Consider the following 27,910-nt stretch of genomic DNA (forward strand, 5'->3'; position numbering starts at 1 on the left):
CTCCATGAACTGAACACTTGGCAGTCAATTCAAGTGCCATGCATGCATTTGTATTTATTGCCACAAAATTAAGAAAAGACCTGTTGGGGCAGAGGGCAGACGTGACAGACCCATGGTAGTTAAAATCTAACAACTGGATTCATTCCTTTGGTTGAATAAACTGTACTTGTACATAGTATCAAGTCCCGGGTGCAGTTCTGGGTATTAAGGATACAAAGTGATCAAAACCAGCAAAATGCTGCCTACCCTCACAGAGATTATGTTAAAATATGGGAAGCAAATAATAAATAAATAAGCATAAAAATGAAAACAGGATAATGCTAAGCAATAATAATAATAATAATAGTAATAATAATAAAGCAGAACAGAGAAGGAAGAGAGTGCCAGAGATGCTCTGTAGTTAGGCAGCATCCAGGGAAGATCTGCTTATGAGGATGGCAGCAAACAGAGACCTGGATGATAGGAGGGAAGAGAACATCAAGTGCAGAGTTGCTGACTTGGAATGTGTTACACCAGGAACAGAGAGGAGGGGTAACTCCTATGATGGATTACAGGGGAGCGTCTGGAGGTAAAGAGAGGGATACCACAGTGCACAGACCACATGGGGCCTTGTAGAACAGGGCAGAATTAGTGTTCTACAGTGATGGGAAGTCACAGAGGACAAACCTGGTCCAGGACACAGCTGCCACTGCATAGATAACTGACTGTGGGAACTAAAGGAATCATATGTGTATTGCCATAGTCTAGTCACCTGTCAGAGACACTGGGAGCTTGGTGAAAAATGGAAAGGGGTTGTCAGACTTGGGGCATATTTTGTAACCAGGATGTATGCGATTTAGTGGAAGATTGGATAGGGGGTTGTGAGAAAATCAGAATAAAGAAAAATGAAACTAGTGCTTCTGATCAGGGTAAATGGGTGAACAGTGGTACCATTTCTCTTGAAGTGAGAAAAATGGTCTAATGAACAGGTTTGGAGGAAGGCAGAGAAAATTATGGGAAAAGAAGAGTGCTGTAGTAAGCACAGCTCACATACCCATCGATAGCCATTTGGAGAAGTTGATGTCTGATAAGGACCTTGATGAAGATCCTAGAAAGAGATGAGGCTAGTGATACAGTTTGGAATCCATCTGCATTTAGATAGCATTAAGGCCGTCCGTCTAGATGGCATAGACTAAGATACTTGTGTAGGCAGGGGAAGCCTGAAGCCTGAGCCCTGGGTACTCTCTCTGACTCTTAGAGATCAGGAAGAAGAGGGGGAATACATAAAGAATACTGAGAAGCAGGAGCTAAAGGGCTAGAAAGTAAGTGGGAGAAATTTAGTATATTGCAAGCCAAGAAAAACTGGTTTCAGGGGAAAAGTGTGAACCTCTTCCAAATTTGACTGTTAGATTGAGACTTGACCTTCTGATTGGACAATGTGGAGACAGTGATAACCATGGCAACCCTGGTTTCAGTGGAGAGTGACTGTGCAAATCTGATCACCACTAATAAAAATATTAGAAAGAGGAGAAAGTAGCCACAGACAACTTTTTAAAATCTTCACTAAAACGGCGGAACAAAACTTTAGTTGGAGGGGAGAAGTGGTATCAAATGGGTGTGTTTTAAAACAGGGGTTTGGCCAGAATGTTTGCATGCCTTCTGCCCACTGCAGTGGTCAGTGCGGAGGGAAACCAATGAGGCATGCAATGTAAGGGATAATTACATAACAGCCCCTCAGTGGGAAAGAAGGGTCTGCAAGATGGCTCTCAGACAGGAGCACAGTCAGGTCAACAAGATTTGATGCAAAGATGAAAATACCATCTTTTCTGAATGCTTCTCTTCTAGTTAAGAGTGATGAAAAGAGAGAGAGGTTTTGAGTCTGAAATGTCACAATAAATATAAAACATTCATCTTATGAAATGAAACCGCCACTAGATAAACGTACTGGCATTTCCAAATAGATGAGAGGTGACCCTGGACTTGTGGTCACACATGCCCCGAAGAAAGGCTGTGTGTTTTTCTCTAGTGCACAGGGTAAACAGCGGTGGAGCTGCTAATTTAATCAGGGTTGAATACTATTTCCAGGTGAGTAAGATGGCGAAGGAGGATCAAGGGAGACCAGACAGAGATAATAAATGATTACAGAGAGTTTGGAGGGGGAAATAGTGCACCAGGGAGATGAGTAGGGGGGAAGAAGGCTAATGAATTAAAGGTTCTAGAGGGACTGAAGAATTGCTGGTAACAGGGCAATAAAATAATTATCAGTAAACTAATCGTAAGGTGATGGAAGGATGGTAGAAACTGGCATTTTGTATTGGTTTGGTGTCACATGCAATTGCTGAACTGAGGTGGGTTGGAGCCAATATCATTGCAGGTAACATAAAGGAACTAACAGTCCAGGGTATCAGATGGATTATCTGCATGAACAGGGTAATTATCAAGATTGATCATACAGGTAATTGGACAGAAAGCAATCCCTGGATGCTAATATCATCAGTGAAGTGGGAGCCAGACAGAAACCTTCCACGAGGAGAGGGTGATAAGTGGGTGTCTGATGACATCTGCGCCTACAGAGCCATATTATTTAAGTATGAAAATTGGACCCATTATAAAAAGTAAAAAATAGGGCTATGAAGGTGATCATTAGATGAAGATCAATAATACGGATATACATGTCAGCTCCTTTCACACCAATTCATGGTTTTACAATTCCTTAAATATATGGCCATTTACTTTGTAACAGAAATGATTTGATTATATATATATAAATTAGACAATAACACAAAAACAATTAGGATTTCTAATTGTAAATGATATGGTTTCAGTCATTCTTTATTATTTCTGTCTAGAAAGTGCAGAGAAATTTTTAATTCTTGCTGATAACTTGATATTTCATAGAAAATGTGCCCATAGAAAGCATTTCATCTATTCATTGTGGGGATAAGTTTGCTCACCGGGATTGTTGGATTGGGCCTCCATGGGGATCATGAGTTTGGCTCGAGTGGCTCGCCGTGCAGCCAGTGACCTCTCCAGAGTGGACATGGAGCTCCCTGCATCCTCAGTGTCTTGACCTAATGGAAAAGTGCTTTTGATAAACGAATATTCTTCAAAAATCGAACACGTCATTTATCCCCAGGTATTCCCATGTCTTACTACTCTTACAGGTGTTTCAAATGATAGATTTACTTTCTCCCAAACTATACACTTGCATTATATAAAAACTGAAAAAATTAACCCCGACTTCATCTCCAGAAAGAACTGTTTTATATTTTGATGCTTATGGTCTTTGCATATATATCTATATGTAACAGAAAGAATGCATATATTAATATACTTGTTTTTCGAAAATGGCATTACTCAACGCATAGTAGTTTTAAATCTGCTTAAAAATAACACAAATATCTTTATCTGTCAATACATAAGTCAGTGAAATGATTTTAACTGCTGCATAATATTCCACTGTATTGATTTAGTAAAATCCATGCAGCTAGTTTAAACTAAAAGACATTAAATCTTATAGAAAATATGAGAAACAAGCTACATTCTTTAAAAATAAAGATGGTCATGGTTAGATACATTTCATAAGATTCCATAAATTGCCATACTAAGAGTCACTAAAAATAATGAGAAAAATTAATGCAGATTTGAAAAGTTAATAACAATGTCCATTAAAACAAGTTCTGAATAGAATTTTCCAAATGTTTTCATTTATGTAATATACATATAAAAGTATATAATGCATACTCACTGAATATATATGTGCTCACTATATGGAATACATATGTATAAATACACAAATATACAAACCTATATAAAAACATACAATATCTGTTCAGGAAAGTCACACAAAAAAATTTTTAATATTGCTTTTCTTTTTGTGAAAGGGATTAGGAATTTGAAATGAGGAAAAGGGAAACACATTTTTTTGTACTTTTGGGTACTAATTTTTCACAATTGTTAAAGTCTTCTTTTAAAATCACATGCAGTTTTACATTAAAATTTTAATTAATAGAATTTAAAATTAAAAATAATTCTGGGAATACCTTACATGTGGGTAAGATAATGGTGCCTGCCTAATTCTGAATCTGTACACATCCTTCAAAATCTGTACCAATGTCTATATGACAAATAAAACTATTCCAATTATACACAGCAAACAAAGAACAACAACAAAAAAACCAGGCTGACCCCCAAAGTTCCTCTGAAAAATAAATAATACTTTCCAACAAAATTATTGATCAAGCTAGTTTCACAGAACTTTGTGGAAAGCTGGATATCTAGAAAAAAATTCTGTATAGAAGAGTGAATAGGGAAATAAGGTTACCAAGACTGGCTTGATATAATCCACAAGAGAAAGTACCTCCCGGCACATATGCACAGAATGGCAATACAATGTGGTTGTTTTCATTCCTCACTATCCTGTGAAATTTTAAAAAATTGTAAATTAAAAAAAGTATATATATAAATGTGTGTGTGTGTGTGTGTGTGTGTGTGTATGACCAACAGCATTGTTGAGTTCTCTAAAGACCATAAAAATAAATGCTTCTAGGGAGCAATGATGTTTAAATTTTGTCAAACTCAGAGATTACCAATAATGTGAAAACAGCAGGTGACAAAATCCTTCCCTGGTGCCCTCACGCCTGCTGCCTCCCTCTGCTTTAGCCAGAGATGTAGAAGGGGTATTTAGTTTTTTAGGTAGAAAGAAGCAAGAAAAAAAGACTCCAACTGTCTTCACACACATCAACTCTATCTCCGTCAGGAAAACATAGCCATGCTCACTGTCCTCATTATTTGCTGAATTGAGACGGGGACCTAAGAGGAGAGCGTTCTTAAAAAAGCGTTCTTTTGGTTTTCTAACTGAGAATGATCGGTAATATTGAAGTGATGCAAGAAGGGCAAGAGAATGACTTCTCTGTGAGCATAATGGGGGTGTGGAAAAGAAAAATGAAATTCATTTTGATTATATGTCATGAGGTTTGTTAATTAAGGATACCAGTCAAAATTTGTTATATTTGGTCAATTTTAGAATTTGTATAAATGTGTGTGTGTCTCTCTATGTGTATACATATACACACATGTATATTAAGTGTATATATATTTTAAAATTGTACTTATGGAAGCAGAGTGTAGCATGAGGGATAGAATAGAAATGTAGAATAGGGATGGAGGTGGAAGATGTGGGTCAAAGATACACAATTTCAGTTAGATAGGAGGATTAACTTTTAAAGATCCAACCTACAATATACAAAGTATAATTAATAATGTATTACATTTTTAAGACCTCTCAGAGGATGGATTTTTAATATTCCGCCACAAACGGTAAATGTGTCAAATAATATGTATGCTAATTAGCTCAATCTGACTATTCCATAATATGCACATATTTGGAAACATGTTTTATACCACACACACACATGCTGTGTACACACAGGTATACATGTATATACACACACACATACACATCTACATACATATATTATTTTTAAAAAAGAGAAAGTATATTCCAACTGTAAAAATACCAAAAACATTCCCTAGGAGGCCAGATCATTTAAAAGAGTGTGGGTTTTAAAGTGGCAACATCATGAAAGCATTAATTCTGAGGAAGAACTGAAAAAAATATCTTTTCCTATAGAAAATTTAGTATCCACAAGTCAAGGAAAGAAGAAAGAAGAGTGCGTGGATGAAAAAAAAAATCAGGCAATCAGGACTGAAAATTTCAAAAAGTTTGGAAATGACAAAATTAAATCTACACATTCAAGAAATCCATTAAACCTTAAACAGGATAAAACCAAAGAAATTGCATGCCACGTACATCACAACCTCCTGAAAATGAAGGACAACATCAAAGTCTTCAAAGTTGTGAGAGGGGAACAACTCATGGGCAGTGGGTTTCTCACAGGGAGTCATGGAGGCTGGAGGCTGGAGTGACTCAATTTTCAAGTATTGAAGGAGAACAGTCAACTGTTAACTGTCAAATAAGAGCTGGACAGACAATATCCAGCCAAAACATACTGCAAAGGATGACTGAAGGTGAGCCAGGCACGGTGGTGCACACCTGTAATCCCAGCAGCTTGGGAAGCTGAGGCAGGAGGATCTCAAGTTCAAAGCCAGCCTCAGCCAAGAGTGAGGTGCTAAGCAACTCAGTGAGACCCTGTCTCTCTAAGAAAAATACAAAATAGGCCTGGGGGTGTGGCTCAGTGGTTAAGTGCCCCTGAGTTCAATCCCCCCGTTACCAAAACAAAACAGAACAAAACAAACAAATAAACAAAAAAGATTGAAGGTGAAATCAAGTCAAGAACACTATCAGAATGGTTCTCCAAAAATGAAAAGCAGTTCTAGAACTATGATACTGCTGACAGAGTTTTCTAATAAGTCATTTGATATGAGTTTCTGTGGGTGTCTCCAACTTTGCAGTTACCTTTTAATTCTAGAAATGGATTGTTATTAGTATATTATGAACTTATTGAGAATTTGAATGAAATTGTTTTTCCATTATTATTTTTGATGCACACATTTTTTGGTAGTGTGTTAGCTTTCCATGACTTGAGCTTGAGAGAATCAACTTATAAAGCGAGAAGGTTTAATTTGGCTCACAGTTATGGAGGTTTCTGTGCATGACTAATTGGCCCTGTGGCTTTGGTTCTGAGACAGCACATGATGGTGGATGCACATGGTAGAGCAAAGCTTCTAGCCTCATGGCTGGGAAACAAAAGGTGAAGAGGAGATCAGGGTTCCAAAAAGCTTCTTCTACAGCTTCCAGTGACCTAAAGACCTCCCAGTAGGTTGTTCCCACATCCTACAGACTCCACCACCTTCCAAGAGCACAATGGACTAGGGTTGGAGCCTTTAACACATGGTTGTCTGGGGAACACTTGTTCACACTGAAGCAGGAAGTAACTGCTTTGATTGCTGATTTGTCTCTTAAAGACACCCCCTGAAGTTATTTGCCATTGGTCCAAACAGGTTTGAGAAATTTAAATAAAACATTTAGTAAACATGTACTTAAGTTAAAATGATAAAAGGTCAATCAAATTGGCTACAAGGTGTTCTGTAGTCTTTTTAAAAATATATTAATTTTTTAGTTTTAGGTGAACACAACATCTTTATTTTTTATTCTTTGTATGTGGTGCTGAGGATCGGACCCAGTGCCTCACACATGCCAAACGAGTGCGCTACCATTTGAGCCACATCCCCAGCCCTGTGTAATCTTTTAAACAATGTTATTCACTAAATTGAACACCATTTGTTTTTAAAGTTGAATACCACTGAATGCCATGATGTTGAAATTTACTTGTTTGTACTTTAGAATTGAAAGTGAGACACCAATTCTGTGGGTTTTTTTTCTTAATATAAGAGTTCATTTCAAGATTTTATAAGTCATGAAGATGAAATCTTTCCATTCTTTGTTTTAAATTTTTAAGTGAAGAAAAGAATTTTGAAACCCACTATACATGTAAGAGAGATATTATAAAGAGATGACTTTTATTATCTAATTTTGTACTTATTTTGGTCAGATACTTTATTCTGGTGGTTAAGGGATAAGAGAGGTTTTAAGTGGTTTGGAGACTAGAAGCCGAGAGGAAGGAAGGAATGCTTAACAGCAAAAAGTAACTAACCTGATTTAAAAAATTAACTCAGCTATTGCTCAATTTAATTCTCTTTTCCATGGCTAAGGTATAAATATTGTAAATTAATTTCTGGTTTATCCAGAGAGCTAATTTCATGGGCAGAAAACAGGATAAGTCCTTCTATAAAAGTGTTAAATAAATGAATTGAAATTGGATCACTGAAGAATGGATTTAGAGTCAGAAGGATTTTTGGTTAATCCACTGGTTAATAATAGCTCTGAAATCCTGTGCATGTTAGTTAACTATCTTAACTTCAGTTTGCTTCATTTATTTTCTGAGGAAAATGATAACACCAATTTCAGAGTATTTGGTGAGGATTACGTAAGATAGTTTATGAAAATAGCAATCACAGAAATTAACATGATTTCTTCTCACATAGTTACTGCCTCCTCAGAAAGCCTACCACTAAGTATAAGGCTTCTTAGTAACACTCTACATTGATGTTTGTTTGGTTCTGTGGACTGGAAGAACACAGAGGACCTTTAATGTAATGCAAATATAACTTGTGAGATTTTGAGGGCTACTTTCCCTTTTATTACAAAGCAGGCAATCAAGTCCTCAGACTGAGGATAAATAGGCACAAGTATCTTCTCGTTCTCATTTGGGTTAAACCTCTCTTAGGACTTCTTAAGGGACATCTCAACCAGTGTGAAGGTCCCTGAATGTCATCTCTGTATATAAAAGGTAAAGGGAAAAAACAAGAAGGAGGTGCCAGAGAGGTCACCGGAAAAACTCCAAGAGTACAGGGGCAGAGCTGTCCCTTCCAACAGGAGGCACAGGTGCTCTCCCATCCCCCATCCCTGGAGTCCAGTCAAGAGTAAAGCTGAAACATGAATCACCTGCAAAGTGCGGAGGTTTCTGCAGAAGACATTTTTTTCTTGTTTATTTGCCAGGTGGAAGCCTGTTCGGGCAGCAGGCTTATTGCTCTGCCCTGCCTATCCGACAGAGTGCTGTGGTGGAGAACGAGGACTGGACTTGCACCACTGGGCATTGCAAGGACATAGGGGCTTCCTGAGGGTCAGGTGAACATTGGAAGGTGGGTCCTGCTTGAGTCTTCTTATAAAAAACTCACTTAAGGACAGTGACTCAGCAGAGGCCCCATGAGGTTGATGGGGAGAGCTGTGCCTGGTCAGAGGGTGCTCAATCCTTACCTGGAATCTCACATCATGGAACTGGACATGGAGGAGTCCCACAGTTTCACATTAAGACTTCATTCTGTGCTTATAAGGGACCCAGAATTTGGATGCCACAAGGGGCTAAGCCATGTGTCCAGACAAACTTCAGAGTCCTTTTGTCCTTCCCTTTCACCTCTCTATGATATCCATCCCTCTAGGGTCATATGACTAGAAAGTGTGAGGAGGTGGGAGGAAAGACGAAAAGGTGTTTCTGAAATACACTGTGCCCTCTTTTCTGCCCCACTTCGTATCACTCCAAGGTGCTAGGGGATTTAAAAAGTAAACAGTAACCCCTGGTCCCCAGAGCCAAAAGTCTCACCAGCCACTAGGAAGAATAATCTCTAAGTTAAATTTTAGACTAAAGTTTTCAAAAGGACTTGACTGCCCTTTAGTAACTGAAAGTGGCAAAAACAAACAAACAAACAAACAAACAACAACAACAATAACAACAAAACCTAGGGATCCTGCATGGGATGTCATTTAAGGGCTAGAAAAGGAATATTAAACTATCCATGGTTGAAAATCAGGCATCGAAGGCCTTGTTTTCTGTTTGTTTGTTTGTTTGTTTGCTGCTAGGGATCAAACTCAGGGGAACTTATCCATTGGGTCACATGCCCAGCCCTTTTTATATTTTATTTTGAGACAGGATATAAGTTGCTTAGGGCCTTGCTGAGTTTCTGAGGCTGGCTTTGAACTTGTGATCCTCCTGCCTCAGTCTCCCAAGCCACTGGGATTACAGGTGTGTATAGTCTGAAGTCCTTGTTTATGCAGTTTTGAGCTAACAAAGTCCAGTAACCAATTATGCATTCAAATAACTAAAAAACAGCAGCTGTGTTTAAAAACAGTAGCTACTCATTCTATAATCACATTAGTGGATGCAGGAACTTTTTGGTTTCATATTTGATTATTCTATTTCCATAAACACTTAGATAATATGAGGACCCACAGGAAGCAAAACAAGTACTTTATAGAGTTCTTCATGATCATGGACACCAACAATTTGTTCTGTACCAACTCATTGTAAAACAAGCATTTTTGTTCAGATCCCCTTGTGGGTGATAATAGCTTTCAAGCAGAATCTTACCAAACTAGGCTATGTCATGTGATTGTCCAGAGATGATGGTTGATCTCCATGGTAACTAAGGCCAAAATAACAGAACATTTTATGTTTTTATATTTCATGGGTCCCTAATCTGATTATCCAAAATGAAGGAATTGACAACAGATTTAGAATCAACTTTTAGTCATCTGTAGAGACTGGGAACCGAAAAATGTACACATAGCTTCAAACTTCATTGCCTGGAAATAACTTTTGCTCAAGATTTAAGAAAACTCCATTTTTTAGGCTTCTCATTTCAATATTTTCCAATTGCATTATTTCTAACTTAGAAATGTCAAGAGTTTTTAAAATGATAGAAGTCAGGATATGATGGAAAACAGATATATCACTGGTTCATTAACCAAATTTCTATCAGGCTATTTTAATTATTGATTAATGACCCACAATGACATGCAAATCAGTGGGGGATATCTCCTGGAAAGAAGTGGAAAATCCCTTGTGGGATTCACAATGGTTTGTTTTCCCTGCCCCGGCCAGCAGGTGGTTACCTGAATGAGAGGTGCTCTTGCTCCCCAGCTGGGTTTCTGACTGGCTGTGGCTGACTGGTGTGAGGTCTTGGCAGCTTTGCATGGGGGAGTCCCTTGCTGCAGGGTCAGTTCCTGATGGTTTCTCCATATTTTTCATCTCCATTTCTTCATGATGGATCCAAAGGTCAGGGGGTCGGAGGTCCTTCTGACTGCCCTTTCTTTTGCCCGCACTGTGGGTGGCCCGCTTCCTATGGAGCAAAGGGAGAAGAAAGTCCCATGTGAGTGCCTCTGTTCCGTGGCACTTCCTGTCTGTCTTTGGTCAATTCCAGCTGGAAGCAGGAAACAAAAGCACTCCCAAGAGGAACCCTGGGAAGCCCCAGAATTTGGCAGACTGATTTTGGCTGCCTTTCCTTTTCTCCCCTGAGCTTCACTACATTAGAGGAGATGTGGTGCTGAATCCCCAGGGCCTTGGCCACCTGCCAGAAAGCTCCTTACTGCAGCTTCACTGGCTGCAGATTCATGCACAAGGTGACAATGGGTTAGATGGAGCCATATGCCAATCTTTGGAGCTAGGCATAAGGTACCTGACTGCAACATCTGTTCAGGAGATAAATGGAGGAGTTGCTTTGAAAGGGCAGATAGAAATAAAAAGGCCAGAATCTGTGCCAACAGCAAAGTTTGGGGCTTAGAAGAAAGTCTGTACCTCAGCTGTATAATTGAACGTGCAATTGGGACGCTTGCTATTTGAAAACAAAAGGCCACATGAGGACATTCTTAGGCAAATAAAACATTTTTGCCTTGGAGTCACCAAGTGTCTGGATTGAAACACAATGAGGCTCGTCCTCTGAAAACAGAAGTGAAAGATCCATCTTTTGAAAATGTGCTTCAAATGTCTCCTATTCGCCTTAACAAGGATTTAGCAGCCCAAATTTATTTTTTTCAGCAATAATTTCACCTGGGGGCTAGTGAGGTTTAAGTGTTCCCTGCATGCTAAGTAAAGTAGCCTGATGCTCATACTAGACATTCTCTTCAGCAGGGGATCAGAAAACTATGCCTTTGTGGGCCAAATCTGCACACAGCCTGTTTTTGCAAGTAAAGTTTTATTGGTATATGGTCATGCTCATAATTTTTGCATTGCAGTAGAGGAATGGAATAGTTGTGCTGAAGACCATATGGCTTGAAAATCCTCACTATTTTTTATTATTTGGCTCCTTTCAGAAATAGATTTTTGACCCCTGCTGTAAAATTTTATAATTTTTAAATCTCTATCTGTAACTTCTGTTTCTTACAAAATCATAATGCCTTTTATACAAAGAATGTGAACAAACTGTTCTAGCACTGACAGAGCAGAGAAGCATCTCTTTCCTGCTTTCCTCATTTGTAATGAAGAATTTATTGTGGCAACTGCTTTCCATGATGATAAGTGGCTCAAACAAGGTGCTGGTAGAAACACTGCAACCTGTGTAAAGCCAGCGGGGTGACTTTGCCTTCCTAACTGTTAAATAAGAAGCTTTGCAAATGTTTGGCAATTAATAAACTTTTGGTGTTGTGATTTATTCAATTTTCTCCTGCTTTCTTAAAGCATGTTGGTGAGGAGAGGAGATAAAGAACTCCAGACTTAATATCTGTTTTGTAGTTTAGTAGAGAAATAATGTGGCTCTCTGTTCTGATATTTTCCCAACAACTACCTGCATTGTGCTGGGATTCTGCCAGCAGCTCCTCACTGTCTCTAAACCAAGATCTTAATAACTCTTAGATCATTTACCTGTGTCTTAGATAATAACCTCCTGGTAACCGCCCTTCCCTGAATTTATTTCTTAATACTTCAACTGCCCCCTTCATCTGATGGGCAACTCACGCATAGCTATTAATATCACCTACCCTGGTGACTTTGTAAAAGAATTTAATTTCATGCTCCAACTTGGAGGTTTTACCCTGTCATCTCTTTCTCCACCAGACTGAAATTCTGAAAAAACTTTAGCATTTAGCTACTTGTTCTACAGAGATGTACCAGCTCCGATATTCAGGACAACATAGTCAGACTCTTCATGATAACTCATTATTTAAATAGCCTGTGGTGAAACACAGTCAAAAAATTGATACCAAGTAATAAATTATAAAGTCTGGTTACCTATACTTACATGTATGCTGACTAATTCATTTATTCATTAGTGCCCATGACCCAGTGTTGAGTTTCTCCCGGCTTCTTCTATTTTTTTTTTTTTTTAAGTTCCAAAGCTTGGCTGAGGCAGAATCATTTTGTAGGTTGTGAGTCATAAACTCATCTGGGAAAAAGTGATCCTTCCTGATAAAATGCATAAATATTTTTCTGATGGACTTTAATCAGATCAAGACTCTTCTGAGAAGCTACTTAACTACCTAGCTGACATTAAGGAATCTAAAGATCTCCAGACAGACTTTATTTCTTTTTTGTATACATTCTATCAATGACCACGAACCACTTTTGTTTTCTGTAATCTCTCTTTTCAAGAGAGAATTCTGTGGAGTTGGAGAGGCCTCCCCTCCTACCCTCACTGCAGCAGGTGTGCAGTAAAACTAACAAGCGCTCATGACCAAAAGGCCTGAAATTTGTCTTAAAATTTACAGGAACAGCTGTCACCCTGGCCTTCTACCCATCTGCTGTTTTTTAAAAACATAACAGGCTCACTACAGCCCATAGTTCCTCTATTTCACCAACGGAAAAGTGTGTGTGCAGATGATCCCCCTACAGGGCTCCCCACCCACAGTGTGGCCCCTGGACCAGGGGCATCAGCGCCAACTGGAAACCGGTCAGGGATGCACGTTCTCTGGTTCCTCCGAAAGGTTGAATCAGAAACACAAGGGAGGGCAGCAACCTACTCTAACAGCCCTCCCAGGGCAAATGTGATTCACCTAAAGTTTGAAAAGAGCTGTCTAGGGAATTATTTGGTTTTCTTGGTTTTTATTTCAAAGCTAACATTTCCATAAGACCCCCCCAAAAAAATAAATAAAATTTTACGTTTAATACCTCCTTGTAATACCAAATATCCCATTTCCCACATTTATTCTTATTTTTTCTTCCAAAAACAGCTTTAAAATGGAAGCATCTCTTTCTACCTCATATATTCTTGAACAAAAGCAACGCAAAGACTTCTCCCAAGCTCTCTGCTTTCCCCTCCTTATCCCACGCTGAAGCTTTTGCAGTGTGATGGCTTTCTGTTTATGCTTTTGTTTGTCTGTTTGTTTAACTTATGTCCAGAATGTGTTTGCAATCTGATTTTATTAAAAACGACTTATTCTTTCAGGCTTGCTTGCAGCTTCTCTTCCTCAGGGAGTCTTCCTAACCACTCCAGAAGACTTCCTACCAGTTCATTTCCCTGGTCTCTCTATGCCACTCACTTGGCATTGAGTGCCAGGTGTCTTATTGAGCCCTTCCCACTCCCTCAGTGATATGATTCAATTCCTGTAGAAGCATGGGGGCAAACTGTGCCCTTCACTTCTTCAATCGTTTTACAAGATTTATTCGTTTATTTATTTGGCTACCATTTATGGACTATCAATTATATGTCAAGAAATGTACTAAGTAGGAAAAAGATGGTACAGCATTGCGAGCTTAGCTAAATGATTGGAAAGTGGCATGATTCCTGGGAATTTCTGCATTTTTGAAGTAAGAAGCAAGGGACACAGCAGGAAGCAAGGCTAAAAATGTAGAGGGCACCAAACCATTGAGGTCTTGTTTATAAATTAATCGGATTTATGACTTTGTATGATGCTGATCAGATTCGAAGCACGGAATGGTTTCTTGAATAAAAAAGAACTTTTTGTTATTCATTTTTTTGAAAGCTGGTTCTTGACTGGTCCCTTTGTGGCATACTTTGCACAGAACCTATCCTCTAAGAGGAATTTCTTTCCTTTTCACTTTTGATCAGTATGTTAAGGATGTGAATGAGCTGGAAGCAACATTGGTTGAGTGTCCATTTTATTCCAATTGAAGTTCTAAAACAGTACTATCACCTCATAGATTGTTTTGCCACTTTGTAATAAATCAGTATGTTCTCATGCTGCGCTTAGGCATCTCCTGTGAGTTGTTGACAGTTCCCTAGGAAGTCTGAAGTGGTCAAGGATGTGTCTGAGAGCTAATGGAGATGGAGACAGGAAGACAGGTGCTTAGGGAAGGCTTCAAGAGGGAAGGAGGTCTGAACTGAGAGTGAAGAAATGGTTAGGAGCTACCCAGAGAAAGATGTAGTAGAAGGATAAATATGTCCTCCTCTTCCTCCATCTTCCATAGTGATTATTTATATATTCTACTAACAGCTACTAAAAATAAAATAAAAAGCCTTATATTAGATACTCAGGGCATATTTTTGATACTCAAAATATATCTAGATTTTCTGAGATGAAATTTAGATGCATTAAAGACTTGAGTAGTTGCCAGTTAAAAAATCCCTGTGAGGTGAATACTGAAAAAAAATTAAAATATTAAAAAATTGAAAATCAGTGACAATAATCCATAGGTATTAAAATATGGTATTTTTCATGTGAGAATTTAAACATTTGATCTTCATTACTCAAAATCTCAAGATTTGAATGTGTGCTAATCTTTAAAACTTGTGCATGTGTCAAATCAAATAGATGGCTCACCTAACTAGTGATTCTAACCAGGAAATCTTGTTTTTATTTACATATTTAAATTAAATGTATTCAGGCAAGATTGTTAATTGTCTATCCAGATAACTGCCTTAGAAATGTAATAACTATGTGTTCTACAGTATGCTCAAATGTCAAATATTTTGTCTTTAGTTTCTATATACAGATTTTAATTTGACAAAGCAAGTGATCTATATGTTCACCAGGAAAATGTTATTACCTTATTAAAAAGCACAGAGAAAGCTCACCTTAAGCTTTAATACAGCATAATTCTTCTGTATTATTATCTTTTGCCATTTCACTAATTGAAAATGTATAGAAAATATCTTTAAAGTATGAAAAACCCTACTAATTAATAACTAAGTAAAAAGATAAGAAAACGTTTTTTAATTCATATGACTTTAAAGACAAATGCTACCAAGTGTTTCTATAATTTATCAGTATTCCATGGGAAGTTTTTGTGTTTTAAAAGGTAGAAGGGATGATGATAAGTATTTAGTCCTAATAACTCATTATGGTTTTTTTGGAGGCAAATAATTTCTTAATCACATGCAAAAGTATGATCATTATCCATTTGGTTTTTCATTGCAGGTATTTCTATGGGGAGTAAAATCAACACTGAAAAATATAACAGCTTTGATTTTTCCTGGCATAACATTTTATTTGAAGGAACTGATACCTAGGGATTAAAGGCCCCACAGGTGACACAATTAGTTTACTTTAAAAATAGTAGAAGCAGAACTGGAACTTGGGTTCTAAGTTCTATTAGCTGTTTTATATGGTAAAAATGAAATCTTTTCCACTAGACTGAACTAAGCAGATGACTTATGTTGTTATTAAGTATGTGTACCAATAAAAATCGTGATAAATCATAGAACAAATGCATGTGTACTAACGTTAAGAGGGTATTACTAATAACACAGAAAATGCTTCAACCCAGTTGGCTATAACTCAAGTCCCTCAATATAACACAAAGAAAAATTCACATTCCCTAGCAGCCTCAGACAAAAAGACATATATTAAAGAAGCCCTGAACGAGTTTTGTACTTCACCTTATTAATTACATTAAAGTCCCATTTTCTGAGAGCTCTGCAGAGAACCTTATTTCTGTTTCAGATTGGAATTGATTTTGCTTTCATCTGCATTACTCAATGTGGTGTAAAGGCCTCGATTGTGGTTGTGTGTGTACAAGTGTGTGTGTGTGGTGTGTGTGTGTGTGTGTGTGTGTGTGTGGTGGGGTGCTCCTCATGCAATCAAGAAAAACTCAATTAAAACTCAGAAACAACTTCAGGAAAAATTTCCTTTTTCTTTTTCTGCTAAGAGATGCGAACAATGAGAGCAAGGTGAAGGCCAGAGGAGCTGCTGCTCAAGAACTATGAAATAAAGTGGGGAAAAAAACCAAGTAAATATGAAGAGACTTTGGGGGCAGATGAGGAAAAACAAGGGAGCTGTAAATTCACTATTTTGGTCCTTAGTCATTTATGGAAACCATTGACTCTTTCATTCATTTCCCAATTTTATAAGTTATACTCAGGGCTCAGCATCTGCTCTTTCCAAATAAAATCTTCAAGTTTTTTTTTTTTTTTTCTGGAAGGGCTTAGTTGTGGGATTTAAAATGATCTATTTTTTTTTAACATGGTGTCAAATTTCACTTTTGCACATTGGGAAGATGGGTATTTTCTCTATAGAGAAACAAAACAAGTTCAGGAATCTAGTTTGTCCGTCAACGTAACTGTCAAACTTTCTTGTCACAGTAATGACAGTAGGGGAGAAAAATGAGAAAAATAAAAATTGAAACCCAAACCCATGACAAATGATTTGGTGAGGCTCAGTTAGCTTAGGGAAGGCACCAGGGTTGCACAAGCAATCCAAAAATAGGCCAAGTGTGGTTCCGATGTTTCCTTACCTCTTCCCTTTGTGCAAATCCTTTCAGATTTGCTTCAGAGACCTGATGCCTTGATGGCTCCCCTTCCAGTGTCACGTAGCCCCTTTGCTGGAACACTGGATGGAGAGATCATTCCGTCTCATAGTGCTATTCTTTGAGTGAGGTTTGTCCCCATGCAAAGCTCACATTGAGAGCTGCTCCCCGGTGTTACAGTGTTTAGGGGTGTTGGATCCTCTAAGAGGGGTTAATGGTTGTATTACAGGAAGGGATTCTTGCTCTTCTGGGACTAGGTTCATTATGGTAAGAAGGGGTTGTTGGGGAGGGTAGCTATCTCTCATCTCTTGCTTCCTTTCTTTGCCTGTGACCTCTCTCCCACCTAGGCCCTCTTGCTCCTCCATTTTTTCCACCATGCATAAAGCAGCAGATGGCTCTTACTAAAAGTAAACAAATGCCAATGTTATGCTCTTGGACTTCTACAATTGTGTGCCCAGAATAAATCACTATTTTCTAATAAATTATCCAGCCTCAGGAACTTTGTTATAGCAACAGAAAACAGATTAAGACACTATAGCAACAGAAAACAGATTAAGACACTAATTATTTGTTTTCTTCCTAAGCCTTATTGAGTGCCCAGCACTCTGGGAGTGATTGTGTCTTCCCAGGAGGCTTACAATGAAACTGGCCTTTTTAAGCTCATTCTATTCATCAGATTTCTTATTTGGGCAGAATGAACCACAATACCAGCTACTACCTGCTTCAAAACAGTCCAATTTCATAAATGCAGCTGGATACACAATTTGTCCTGCCAGAGAAATGAATTAAATACCAAGATTGCCTCTATAACTCTTAGTCATTTTCTTTAGTAGGTACACACTCTCCGATTCTGTTTCTAAACACCTCACTTCAGAGTGATGGAGATAAACTAGAGATCAACAAAGAGAGTTTTAGGATTTGTAAAAGAAAGTCTGCGCTATTAGCAAGTGAAGAGAGAAAATGCTGCATAGTATGTAGTTGTCAAACCATTCACCTATATGCCCAGCCTCAGGCTTTCAGAGCCAGCACCATACCTGAGGCCCCCAAAATAGAAAGTCAGTCAGGGAGTAGAGCTGAAAAACACGTCAGAGTAGATTTGGCAAGGACTAGAGAGCCCAAGAGGCAGACAATGGCTAGGAGATGATGGCTGAATTTCCCAGCTGGCTGACATAGGCAAATACACTGGTTATGCACATGGCTGGGAGGGGATGAGCTGCATCAAAACCATGTTTTCACTCTAAACTTTATGTTGTGATGCAAAATTTTCTGCATGTACTAGAACCTAGAGCTATATAATATGAAAGCATTTTAAAACTCTTCAATACTTTTAATTTCTGACAATTAACCATCACAAGAAAATAGGAGCCCTTTGGAATCTCTGAAATCTCTCTCCTTTTCTTTACTACTGCCTCTGAGCTAAGCACCCTGTATGATTGTAACAACACTGAACTTGATATTCTATATTTAGTCATCCACTCAACTAGCGTTGATTAACTGCCTACTGGCCTCCCTGTCAAAAGTGATAAATAAGTACTTACAGAGAACACTGCCTTCAATTGTCTACACGCGCTTGGTGAGAAAGCCAGAAGCAGGGACATGGTAGAATTCATTCACTGAGTATTAAAGAATACCTGCCTTCACTTGAAAAGAAGAATGTGGACTGAGAAGTATAAGCTAGCAGAAATGCAAGTGGGTCTCCAGGGTTGCTGTTGTTAACATCTGCAAGTCTAGACCTTACTCATTCATACTCCTGGAATGGACGGAGGCAAGGTTTGCCAAGGTCAGTTATGAAAGAACTCAGGAAGATGGTGATTTCTCTCCTCTTTGGGAGTCAACTGTTACTTACTTCCTCTGCTGGGCCGAAGAGCGCCGGGTGCAGATCACTGCCACAATCACCACTACCAGCACTGTGATGATGCCCACAGTGACCACGATGATCACAAGCAGGTTGCTGTTCTTCTGGGGGGTGGCGCTGCCATGCGGTGGGTGCATCTGCCCAATGGGTGGCTCTGGGAAAAGATGAGCACATGGAGTTCAGGTCTAGGAAGATGTGACTGCCAGTGTTTATCAAGCTCTGTAGGGTGGAGGGAATGTGAAGAGTTCCTATTATTCTGAGAATGAGCAATGAAAAGTGAGAGAGGAAGACTTAAAACTTTCCACCCAAGATAAATGACCAATGTGAGTCCACACAAAAACTTTTATAAGAATGTTAATAGCAACATTACTCAGAAGAGTCAAGGTGGACATAAACGAAATGTCTATCCACTGAATGTGGTATATCCATGTGATGGAACATTACCCAGCCATAAAAAGAACGATGTACTGACACATGCTATAATGTGGATGAACCACAGAAATATTATGCTAAGTGAAAGAAGACAGAAAAGAAGGCCACATACTGGACAATAACACCTAAAAAATATCTAAAATAGGTAAATCTATAGAGATAGAGAGTATCTTGGTGGAGGAAAAAGATCAATGGAGAAGGACTACTCATAGGTATAGGTTTCCCTTTGGGGTGATGAAAATGTTCTGGAATTAGATTGTTAGGTATTGGCAATGGTAGCATAACCTTATGCCTGCACTAAAAATAACTCCTTTGAACTCTTTGAAAGGGTGAATCTATGGTATGTGAGTTAGATCTCAATAAAAATTAAGCTCATATTAAGAACAAAGAGAAAGGAGAAGAAAGATGCTATTTGTACTACAAAAAATTTCAAAATGATAAGAACCAGAGTCTGTGATTTATGATAAAATATTATTAATATTATGCCATAAAAGAAAATATTTTTATACCAACCACTTATAATTTATTCTATTTATCTTAATATGTTATCCAGAAAGCATACTGAGTTTTCAACTTGTCAAGAGTGCATGAATCCCACTCAAAATCCACCATTGAGTTCAAAAAGTGGCATAGACTCTTGATATAAATGTGCTCTTGTGTTGCATCAGTAGTTCACTGTAGAAAATATTTAGGCAGAAAATAATAGAATGATGTGGCAGTTTTGATAAGTTGCTTACCTCATCAAGATGGCTAATGATTCTTTAAATCACATAAAACCTCACTCAGTGGTCAATTAAAAATATTCTAAGTAATGTTTGTCACTAAAAGTTATAAAAGTTATAAATTTAAAAAATGTTGATATTAACTTACAATTGTACTTGTAAATTAATTTATAACATACCAAAATTCAGTGCATTTGAATGTTTTCTTAGAATTTGGTTTAAATTTTTCTCTAACAATCTATGTTAGCTTTCTATACCCTCTGAGCAAAATATTTAGGCATTTTGAACCTTAGTTCCCTCATCTGTAAAATGGGAAGAATAATAGATATTGTGTATACTTACTGTCAGAATTAGAGAAAATCCATGCAAAGTAACTGTCACAATGTCTTAGTAAGTTCTCACAATATCATTATTCAACATTAAATAAAAAGCTTGCCTAAATCTACCATAGCATTTGGGATACTTCTGCTGTGAACTTCCAAACTACAGATTTTTTAGGAATAATCTTCAATGTAGGATTGAAGGATGCCAACTTTCACCATTCCATTCAACACAGTCCTTGAAACTCTATCCAAAGCAATCAGGGAAGAAAAGAAAATTAAAGGAACACAGATAGGAAAAGAAGAGCTCGAATTATCTGTTAGCTGACAACATGATCCTATATTTAGAAGATCCAAAACAGTCCACCAGAAAACTTCTAGAGCTTGTAAATGAATTCAGCAAAGTAGTAGGATACAAGTTCAGTACTCATAAATCAATTGTTTTCCTATTCCAATAATAAATTGGCTGAAAATAAATTAGAAAAACTATCCTATTTATAATAGCTTGAAAAAAACACTTTGGGAATCCATCTAACAAAATAAGTGCAGGACCTCCACAATGAAAACTATAGAACACTAAAGGAAGTAATTTAAGAAAACCTTAGGTGATGGAAAGACCTTCAATGTTCTTCGATAGACAAAATTAATATTGTAAAAATGGCCATAATACCAAAAGCACTATATAGGTTTAGTGTAAGTCCTATTAAAATTCCAATGGCATTTTTCATAGAAATAGGAATAGCAGTTATGAAATTCATTTGGAAAAATAAGAGACCCAGAATAGCCAAAGCAATCCCTAGCAAGAAAGAGAAAGCAGGAAGCATCACAATACCAGAATTCATATTATACTAAAATCTACTGTAACAAAAACAGCATAGTACTGGCACAAAAGCAGACATAAAGACCAGTGGAAAAGAATAAAAAACACAGAGACAAATCCTCACAAATACAGTTATCTCATACAAGACAAAGGCACCATAAACATACATTGGTGAAAAAATAGTCTTTTTAACAAATGGTGCTTGGAAACCTTGAAGTCCACATGTAGTAGAATGAAATTTAACCACTATTCTCACCTTGCACAAAAGCCACCTTGAAGTGGATCGAAGACCTAGGAATAGACCAGAAACCCTGCATTTTGAGAAGAAAATGTAGAACCAACACTCCAACATGTTGGCTCAGGAACTGAGTTCCTTAAAAAGACTCTTAGAGCTTAAAAAGTAAAGCCAATGATCAATAAGTGGGATGGCATCAAATTAATAAGCTTCTTCACCACACAAGAAACAATCATGAGTGCGAATAATGAGTCAACAGAGTGGGAGAAAATCTTTGCCACCTGCTCCTCAGATAGAACATCAATATACAGGATATACAAAGATCTTAAAAAAACATACAAAAGAAACTCCCCAAATAACCCAATCATTGAATAGACAAAGAACTAAACAGCCATTTTTCAAAAGAAGAAATATAAATGGTAAACAAATATATAGAAAGATATATTCAACATCTCCAGCAACTAGAGAAATGCAAATTAAAACTACCTTGAGATTTCATCTCACTCCAGTCAGAATGGCTATTATCAAGAATACAAGTAACAATAAACGTTGGCAAGGGTGTGGGGAAAAAGGTTCACACAGATATTGTTGGTGGGACTGCAATTAGTGCAAACACTCTGGATAGCAGTATGGAAGTTCCTTAAAATCCTAGGATTGGAACAACAACATGATCCAGGTATCCCACTCCCCGATATATACACAAAGGATTTAAAATCAGCATCCTACAGTGACGCAGCCACATCAATGTTTAAAGCCACACAATTCATAATAGCCAAGCTATGGAGACATATCAGTATGAATCCTATCATTGCGTATAACTAAAAAGAACCAATAAAACATAAGTAATAAAAAAATTGAAACAATATCTTTGACAAGATAGTTAACTGAAACTGACAAAGATAATTACTTAATCTTAAATAATTATTGATTCATTACTATTGGAAAAATAATAGGCATATCTAATATAACTTGAACCTCACCTAAAGTCTTAATATATTCTGATTATACATGAAAGAAATAAGATTTCCTTGAAGTAATTTTTGTATTTACTTCAAAGGAATGGGACAAGTTATGAAAGGTCAGAACGTTCTGTATCATAGACTTATTATTTGAAAAGTCATTTTATAGTAATATCTTAATGTGCTTTTTCTGTACTTAATAAATTAATTGATTAGAATAAATTAACCTTTTATGTGAGGGCTTTCAAGGTAGATGGTTCAGGACCTCATGGTTTATATTAGCATGACTTAAGTTTAACATTTACCAAACTTAGTTCAGATCATACTTAATGGTGTGCCTTATGAACATTTAAAAGAAACCTGCATATATTTAGAATTATCCAAATGTCTTTCCACCCAAGAAGATCATGTTGTAAGTCAGAAAATAATGTCTGAATCCTGCAGAGCCCCAGTGATATTATACTGCTATTTGCCTTGGTGATTTAGGGAGCGTGAGAACTCCTACTACCTAGCTCTGGTTCTAGGCCTTTAAGATTTTCAATAGAAGTTTCCATCAGTTTTAAGGTTAGTATTCAAGGTCTTTCATTAATTTCCCAATCTCAAATCAAGGCTGAATGCTCAGAATATGTGACATCAATCAGAGGTTAAGAAAGTCAAGTGCAATGGTGTCTTTAGAAGCAGTGGTTTTGTGCTGTCAAGTTGTCACAAACACAGGGCTGTGAGTGAATTCCAAGCTGTGGCTTCGACAGATAAAAACAGGGTTGGGTTCCTGTGAGCCTCTGCACACAGCATTTTTACTAGTCAATCAATATGTAACCTTATATAATGTGTGTTTTATTTAAAGACACCTTATTTAATGTATAATGTGGAGTCAATAACCTTGAATTCACAGCCAAGAGCAGTATAACTCGTGCCTGAACAGAGCTTAACACATATTTTCTCCGTAAGGCATAGCACAACACACTTGTGCTTACAAATAGTAGAAAGCACTACAGTATTTATGTTCGCAGGTCATTGTAGGAAGTAAAATCACCAACAAAAGGTACCAAAAGGAAAAAACAAACAAACAAACAAACTTGGCACTAAATATGCCATTAAAAAGGAACTTGTTTACTTTGGAGATGAAGCAACAGGCAGAGATGCCTTGCTCCACCTCAGCTGGGTACATGCGCCTTGGGCAACTCAAATGTTCTGTTACTTTGTACAGGTCCATAAAGGACTATGAAAGCACCATGAGTATTGATTTGCAGGTTACCAGCAAATATTAACATGTAAGTGAGCTCACAAATACGGAACCTGCAAAGAATAAGGAATGACTATATATCTCAACATCTCCAAAATACCGATCCAAATTAAAAGGAAATTCAGAGCTCACAAACCTAGACTAGTGCCATAAGGAACTATGGGAGACAATACCACTGCAGCTACCTTTCAGCCATCAGCAGACAAGCTGCATGGAAAATTCAGAGATCTGCAAAACCCCTCCAGGTTGCTGTGATTATGCTATGAGAGTGTGGATAAACTGACCCAAGCCTGGCACAGAGTTGGCCCTCAACAGACATTATGATGTGGTTTAATGTACTTCAACCTATATTATTTCTTCAATTTAAAGAAAAAAATATAGTTTTTAATATAGTATCTCTTCCTGGCATTAGCACACTAACATGGGTATTCAGTGTCTCAATAATCAAGGCCTAAATGCACTCCATGAAAATCAGTGAGAATCACAAATTTTTACAGTCCCAAGAGCATTCCATTCATTTTTTAATTTGATGATGTTTTGTCACAATAAAATATTTCATCTTTTTCCTACTAAACTTAATAAAAGCAAAAATAGACACTTAAATAATGTGATGGGTCTCAAGTACTAATAAAGATTTAAAAAATGGCTTAGTGAAATAATCCCTTCAGTTTTTCTATGATGTTGTAGGCTTTCAAAAATATTTTATTGGTTCATTATATTTTCCCTCATAAATGTTGTGGGAAACAGAGTACTGAGTGCTTGATTATATAGAAAAGGAACCAGGTATTGAATTTGGAAGCCCTGGCTCCTCTTTTGAAGACTGAAACCTTGGTCACAATGGCCGTGCACTATTAGTTGCACAACACCAATAGCCTGGTGAACAGTGTGAACACAGGAATGATAATCCCAGTTCTGAGGAAAGACAGACAATTGAACTTTCTAGTTAGACATTGCACACTTTTCCTACAACAATAGTTGGAATACTTTGAGCTCAACCTATGTCTTCATAATTTTGCTGGTCTTTGAATTGAATGGAAATGCATTCAACCTTGATAATTTAAAAACATTTCCCCTTATAATTGGGTACTATAGACAACCATCTGAAACAGACTCACAGATAATCTAGAATAGTATTCCCTAAAATGAAATACCCATCAGTGCAATGAAGAAAGAATAAAACAAAAACAAAAACAAACAAACAAAAAAACTTTGGTCAATTAAGTTGAAAAAAATTAATATTTCTTGTCTCAAAAATATAAACATTTCCTAAAGATCCAGTTAGATCTTGAGGATGCTATGTTTTGATCAAGAGAGGCCTGATGGCTAACATCATAGAATTTACGATTTACTGGAAAAGATTGATATTAAACAGGTTCTCAGGCAAATAATTATAATATAGTGATATTAAAAGGAAAGTATTGGAGTTCACATTGATATAACACGAGAACATGTGGTTGGTGATGGCCGCTTTGAAAGGGCTCATTCAGGAAGTCACAGGCTGAATCAAGAAGGATGCTAGGAGGTAGATTTTGTTCCTTTACAAGGGAACTGGGGGTGGGCTATGGATCTAGAACTTTGGGCACAGAAGAGAGAATGGCATATGATGAGGTTGGAAAGAGAAACAGGACCCTGTCGTACAGAGCTCATTCAGTTACCTGAAATGCAATCACAGACCATTTAAAGGTTTTCTTGATTTGTTTTAGGAAGACCTCTCAGGCTGCCGTGGGAAGGGAGGTTGGTGGAAGCAGAGACCTGCCAAGAGGATGTTAAAGATCTTTGGATGAAGATGGGAGTTTGAATAGAGGTGTGGCAACTGTGGACATTTACACAATGCAGTCTGAAAGCAGAGGAGCAAAATGCTGGTTTTATATGGGGGAGGAGAGAAAGGCAGAGGCAGGCTTGGGCTTAGGCAATAGTCCTCACGTCTGAGATGTGGTGATGGGGAAGGGAAGGCTCAGAGAGGAAGAGCCCATGCCCAGTCTTGAATACACTGGAGTGGATGGTAAGAGTTCAGCAGGCAGTTGGAAGGGCTGCACTAGAGAAATGAATTGGGGAGTCTGGATGAAATTTGAAGTCTTGGAAATGTATGAGATCACCAAAGTCAACAATATAAGAATAAGCAGAAAATCTCTCTCAGAACTAAGCCCTCTAGTGTTCAAGCAAAAAGGAAGACCCCAATAAAACATAAGTATAGGACCAAGACATTTTCTCCAATGCTTAAGTGTCAATGCTACATTTTGTTCTTTCCAGAGCTTCTCATGGGACTCATATCCCTTAAACCCTCCTTAGGTAACAGTGATCTGGCTCCATGGTTTTCAACTGGGAAGATTTCACCTGCAACCTTCATCCCCACTCAGGGGAAACATGGCAGCCTCTAGAGACATCTGTGTTATTAAAATACAGGAGAAGAAAGCCAATACTGGCACTCAGGGGATAGAGGCCAAGAGTGCTGCTAAATGTTCTAGTGATAGGGCAGCCTCCGTAATAAAGGATCATCCAACTCTCAATGTTGCTAGTGCTGAGATTAAGAAGTTCTTCTCTTGTTTAAAACTGTCTATGTTCAGATGGAAAACTGAAACCCAAAAAGTTTCAGTGATCTTTCTGTTCACACAGCCTGAATGCCTGGAAAAGTGAGCTCTGGGGTCTGCGGTTAGGCTGGATCCTTTAAGGTCCTGTGGGACATTTATGTGTGGGTGAGAGGCCAGCATAGCCTCTGCTAGTCACCATCCTGGGTCCTAGACATGCAGGTGCTTTCAGTTATCTTTCCATCTGGGGGAAAGCTATAAAACATGACTCTGGACCTTTGTTTTGGCATTAAGATGGCTACTGAGTATAAGCTTAGGTGTCTTCTAGTTTTACCAATCTCAGAACAGTCATTTCAAAGGAACTTCATCTATACATTATCTTTTTTGGCTAAAATGTTATTGAATTCTGAAAAGAAAAAAAAAAAAAACAACCAAACAAACAATGTTTCAAAAATTGAGGGCAAACCATGGCCTTTTCTCTGACATTCACTCCCAAAGAGTGTATGTCACATTTTAAAGAGCATCTAATACAATTCCAAGTATTTGAAATATTAAGTAGTAATGTTGACTTTTGGTTAATAATGAGGTGCCAAAATATGAAAAGGTATCAAGTTTAACTTGTTTTTTTTTTCCAAAGGTTGAGGCTAATTAAGTAATAATTTTTGTAAGGCTAATAGATCTTTTAATGCAACTGACAAAACCAATTTTGTAAATTACAAGCAGAACAACCCGTATAAGGAAACTGGTGCTTCCCAAGGAGAAATACAGGATTAAATTTAAGTAATTGTCGTAGTTGTGGTCATTCATACAAATATAAACTCACAAAATATATTTTCAGAATTTGAAGATTTTTCAGTGTTAAGAATGTGGACCATGATTTAAAAGGGAAAGCATCACAAGCAAAATACGAGCCTATCACCACATATTAGCTTTGATTCTACCTGCCATCGGAAAATAATTTAGGAAGCCTCTTCAGTTTCTACAATTTAATTAAGGGCTTCCAACTGTAAGAGTAAACATGAACTATAGCTTTGTTTTCCTTTATTTGAATTCTAAAAGGGCATTTTTAAAAGAGTGGCATGCTGGAAAATAAAGTAAATGATTAGCAAGGTCTAAGCTTATTTGCAACTGGCTGCAGTATCCTCACAATAAGCCATTATTCTATTACAATGCTTTGAAAGATGAACTCTGCAAGTGTAGGAAGAGCCAGGAAACCTCTATAATTCTGCCACTCTAGGGAGATGTATGAAATTTCATTGACTACTGGTTTTTGTTGACGCAGGCTAGTTTTAACAGTGAATTGAGATTGGACTTTTGTCATTCAGGGGCCTCACTTGCACATCTAATTGGGAAACATACCCACTTCTGAAATCTGAAGACATTAGCAGAATGTTAATTAGGAAGATGGATTTTCAGAGGCTGTTGCTGATTTGCTTGCAATAGCCAGGGCTAAAGGCAAATTACATATTTACCATAATTTATCTGCTTGCATAATAGTATAGGAAACAGATTAAGTTTGCCTTCCACCACCCATGTGTCTTGAGGTTATAAATTCACTGTAATCAGCCAATTTGTTATTCCTGTAGGTAATCTAGAAGTATTTCCTGTAGGTAATCTAGAAGTATTTCAGGAGCTTTATGTATCCCGTGCATATAACATGAAATCCCTAAAATACCATTAAGTGATGCAGAAATTTGGGGAGGGATAATATGAATAATTTATATCAACTGGCCCAAAGCCACTGACTGTCACTAGTCTATTTTGTCTTCATGACTTTGTCCTGTGAGATAATGTTTATCAGGTCAAATTTAATTATGATTGCATTCTCACTAGGAATCATAAATTAAATGGTAAAAAAATGAACACAGTGACCTGCATTTCTTTCC

General features: G+C 37.6%; 1 protein-coding gene across 1 annotated transcript in view; it reads right to left on the minus strand.

Annotated features, from left to right (window-relative positions):
* Dcc (DCC netrin 1 receptor) overlaps nt 1-27,910 on the minus strand; it is a 1,056,042-nt gene that overhangs the window by 48,186 nt on the left and 979,946 nt on the right. Inside the window, exons 23-25 of the mRNA XM_077792339.1 lie at nt 18,760-18,922; nt 10,391-10,617; nt 2,934-3,050 (exon numbers count right to left, since the gene is read on the minus strand). Coding sequence (XP_077648465.1) covers nt 2,934-3,050; nt 10,391-10,617; nt 18,760-18,922 — 507 coding nt within the window. The remainder of the gene's footprint in view (nt 1-2,933; nt 3,051-10,390; nt 10,618-18,759; nt 18,923-27,910) is intronic.

This window comes from Urocitellus parryii, chromosome 13, assembly GCF_045843805.1.
Source record: "Urocitellus parryii isolate mUroPar1 chromosome 13, mUroPar1.hap1, whole genome shotgun sequence".
NCBI classification, from domain to species: domain Eukaryota; kingdom Metazoa; phylum Chordata; class Mammalia; order Rodentia; family Sciuridae; genus Urocitellus; species Urocitellus parryii.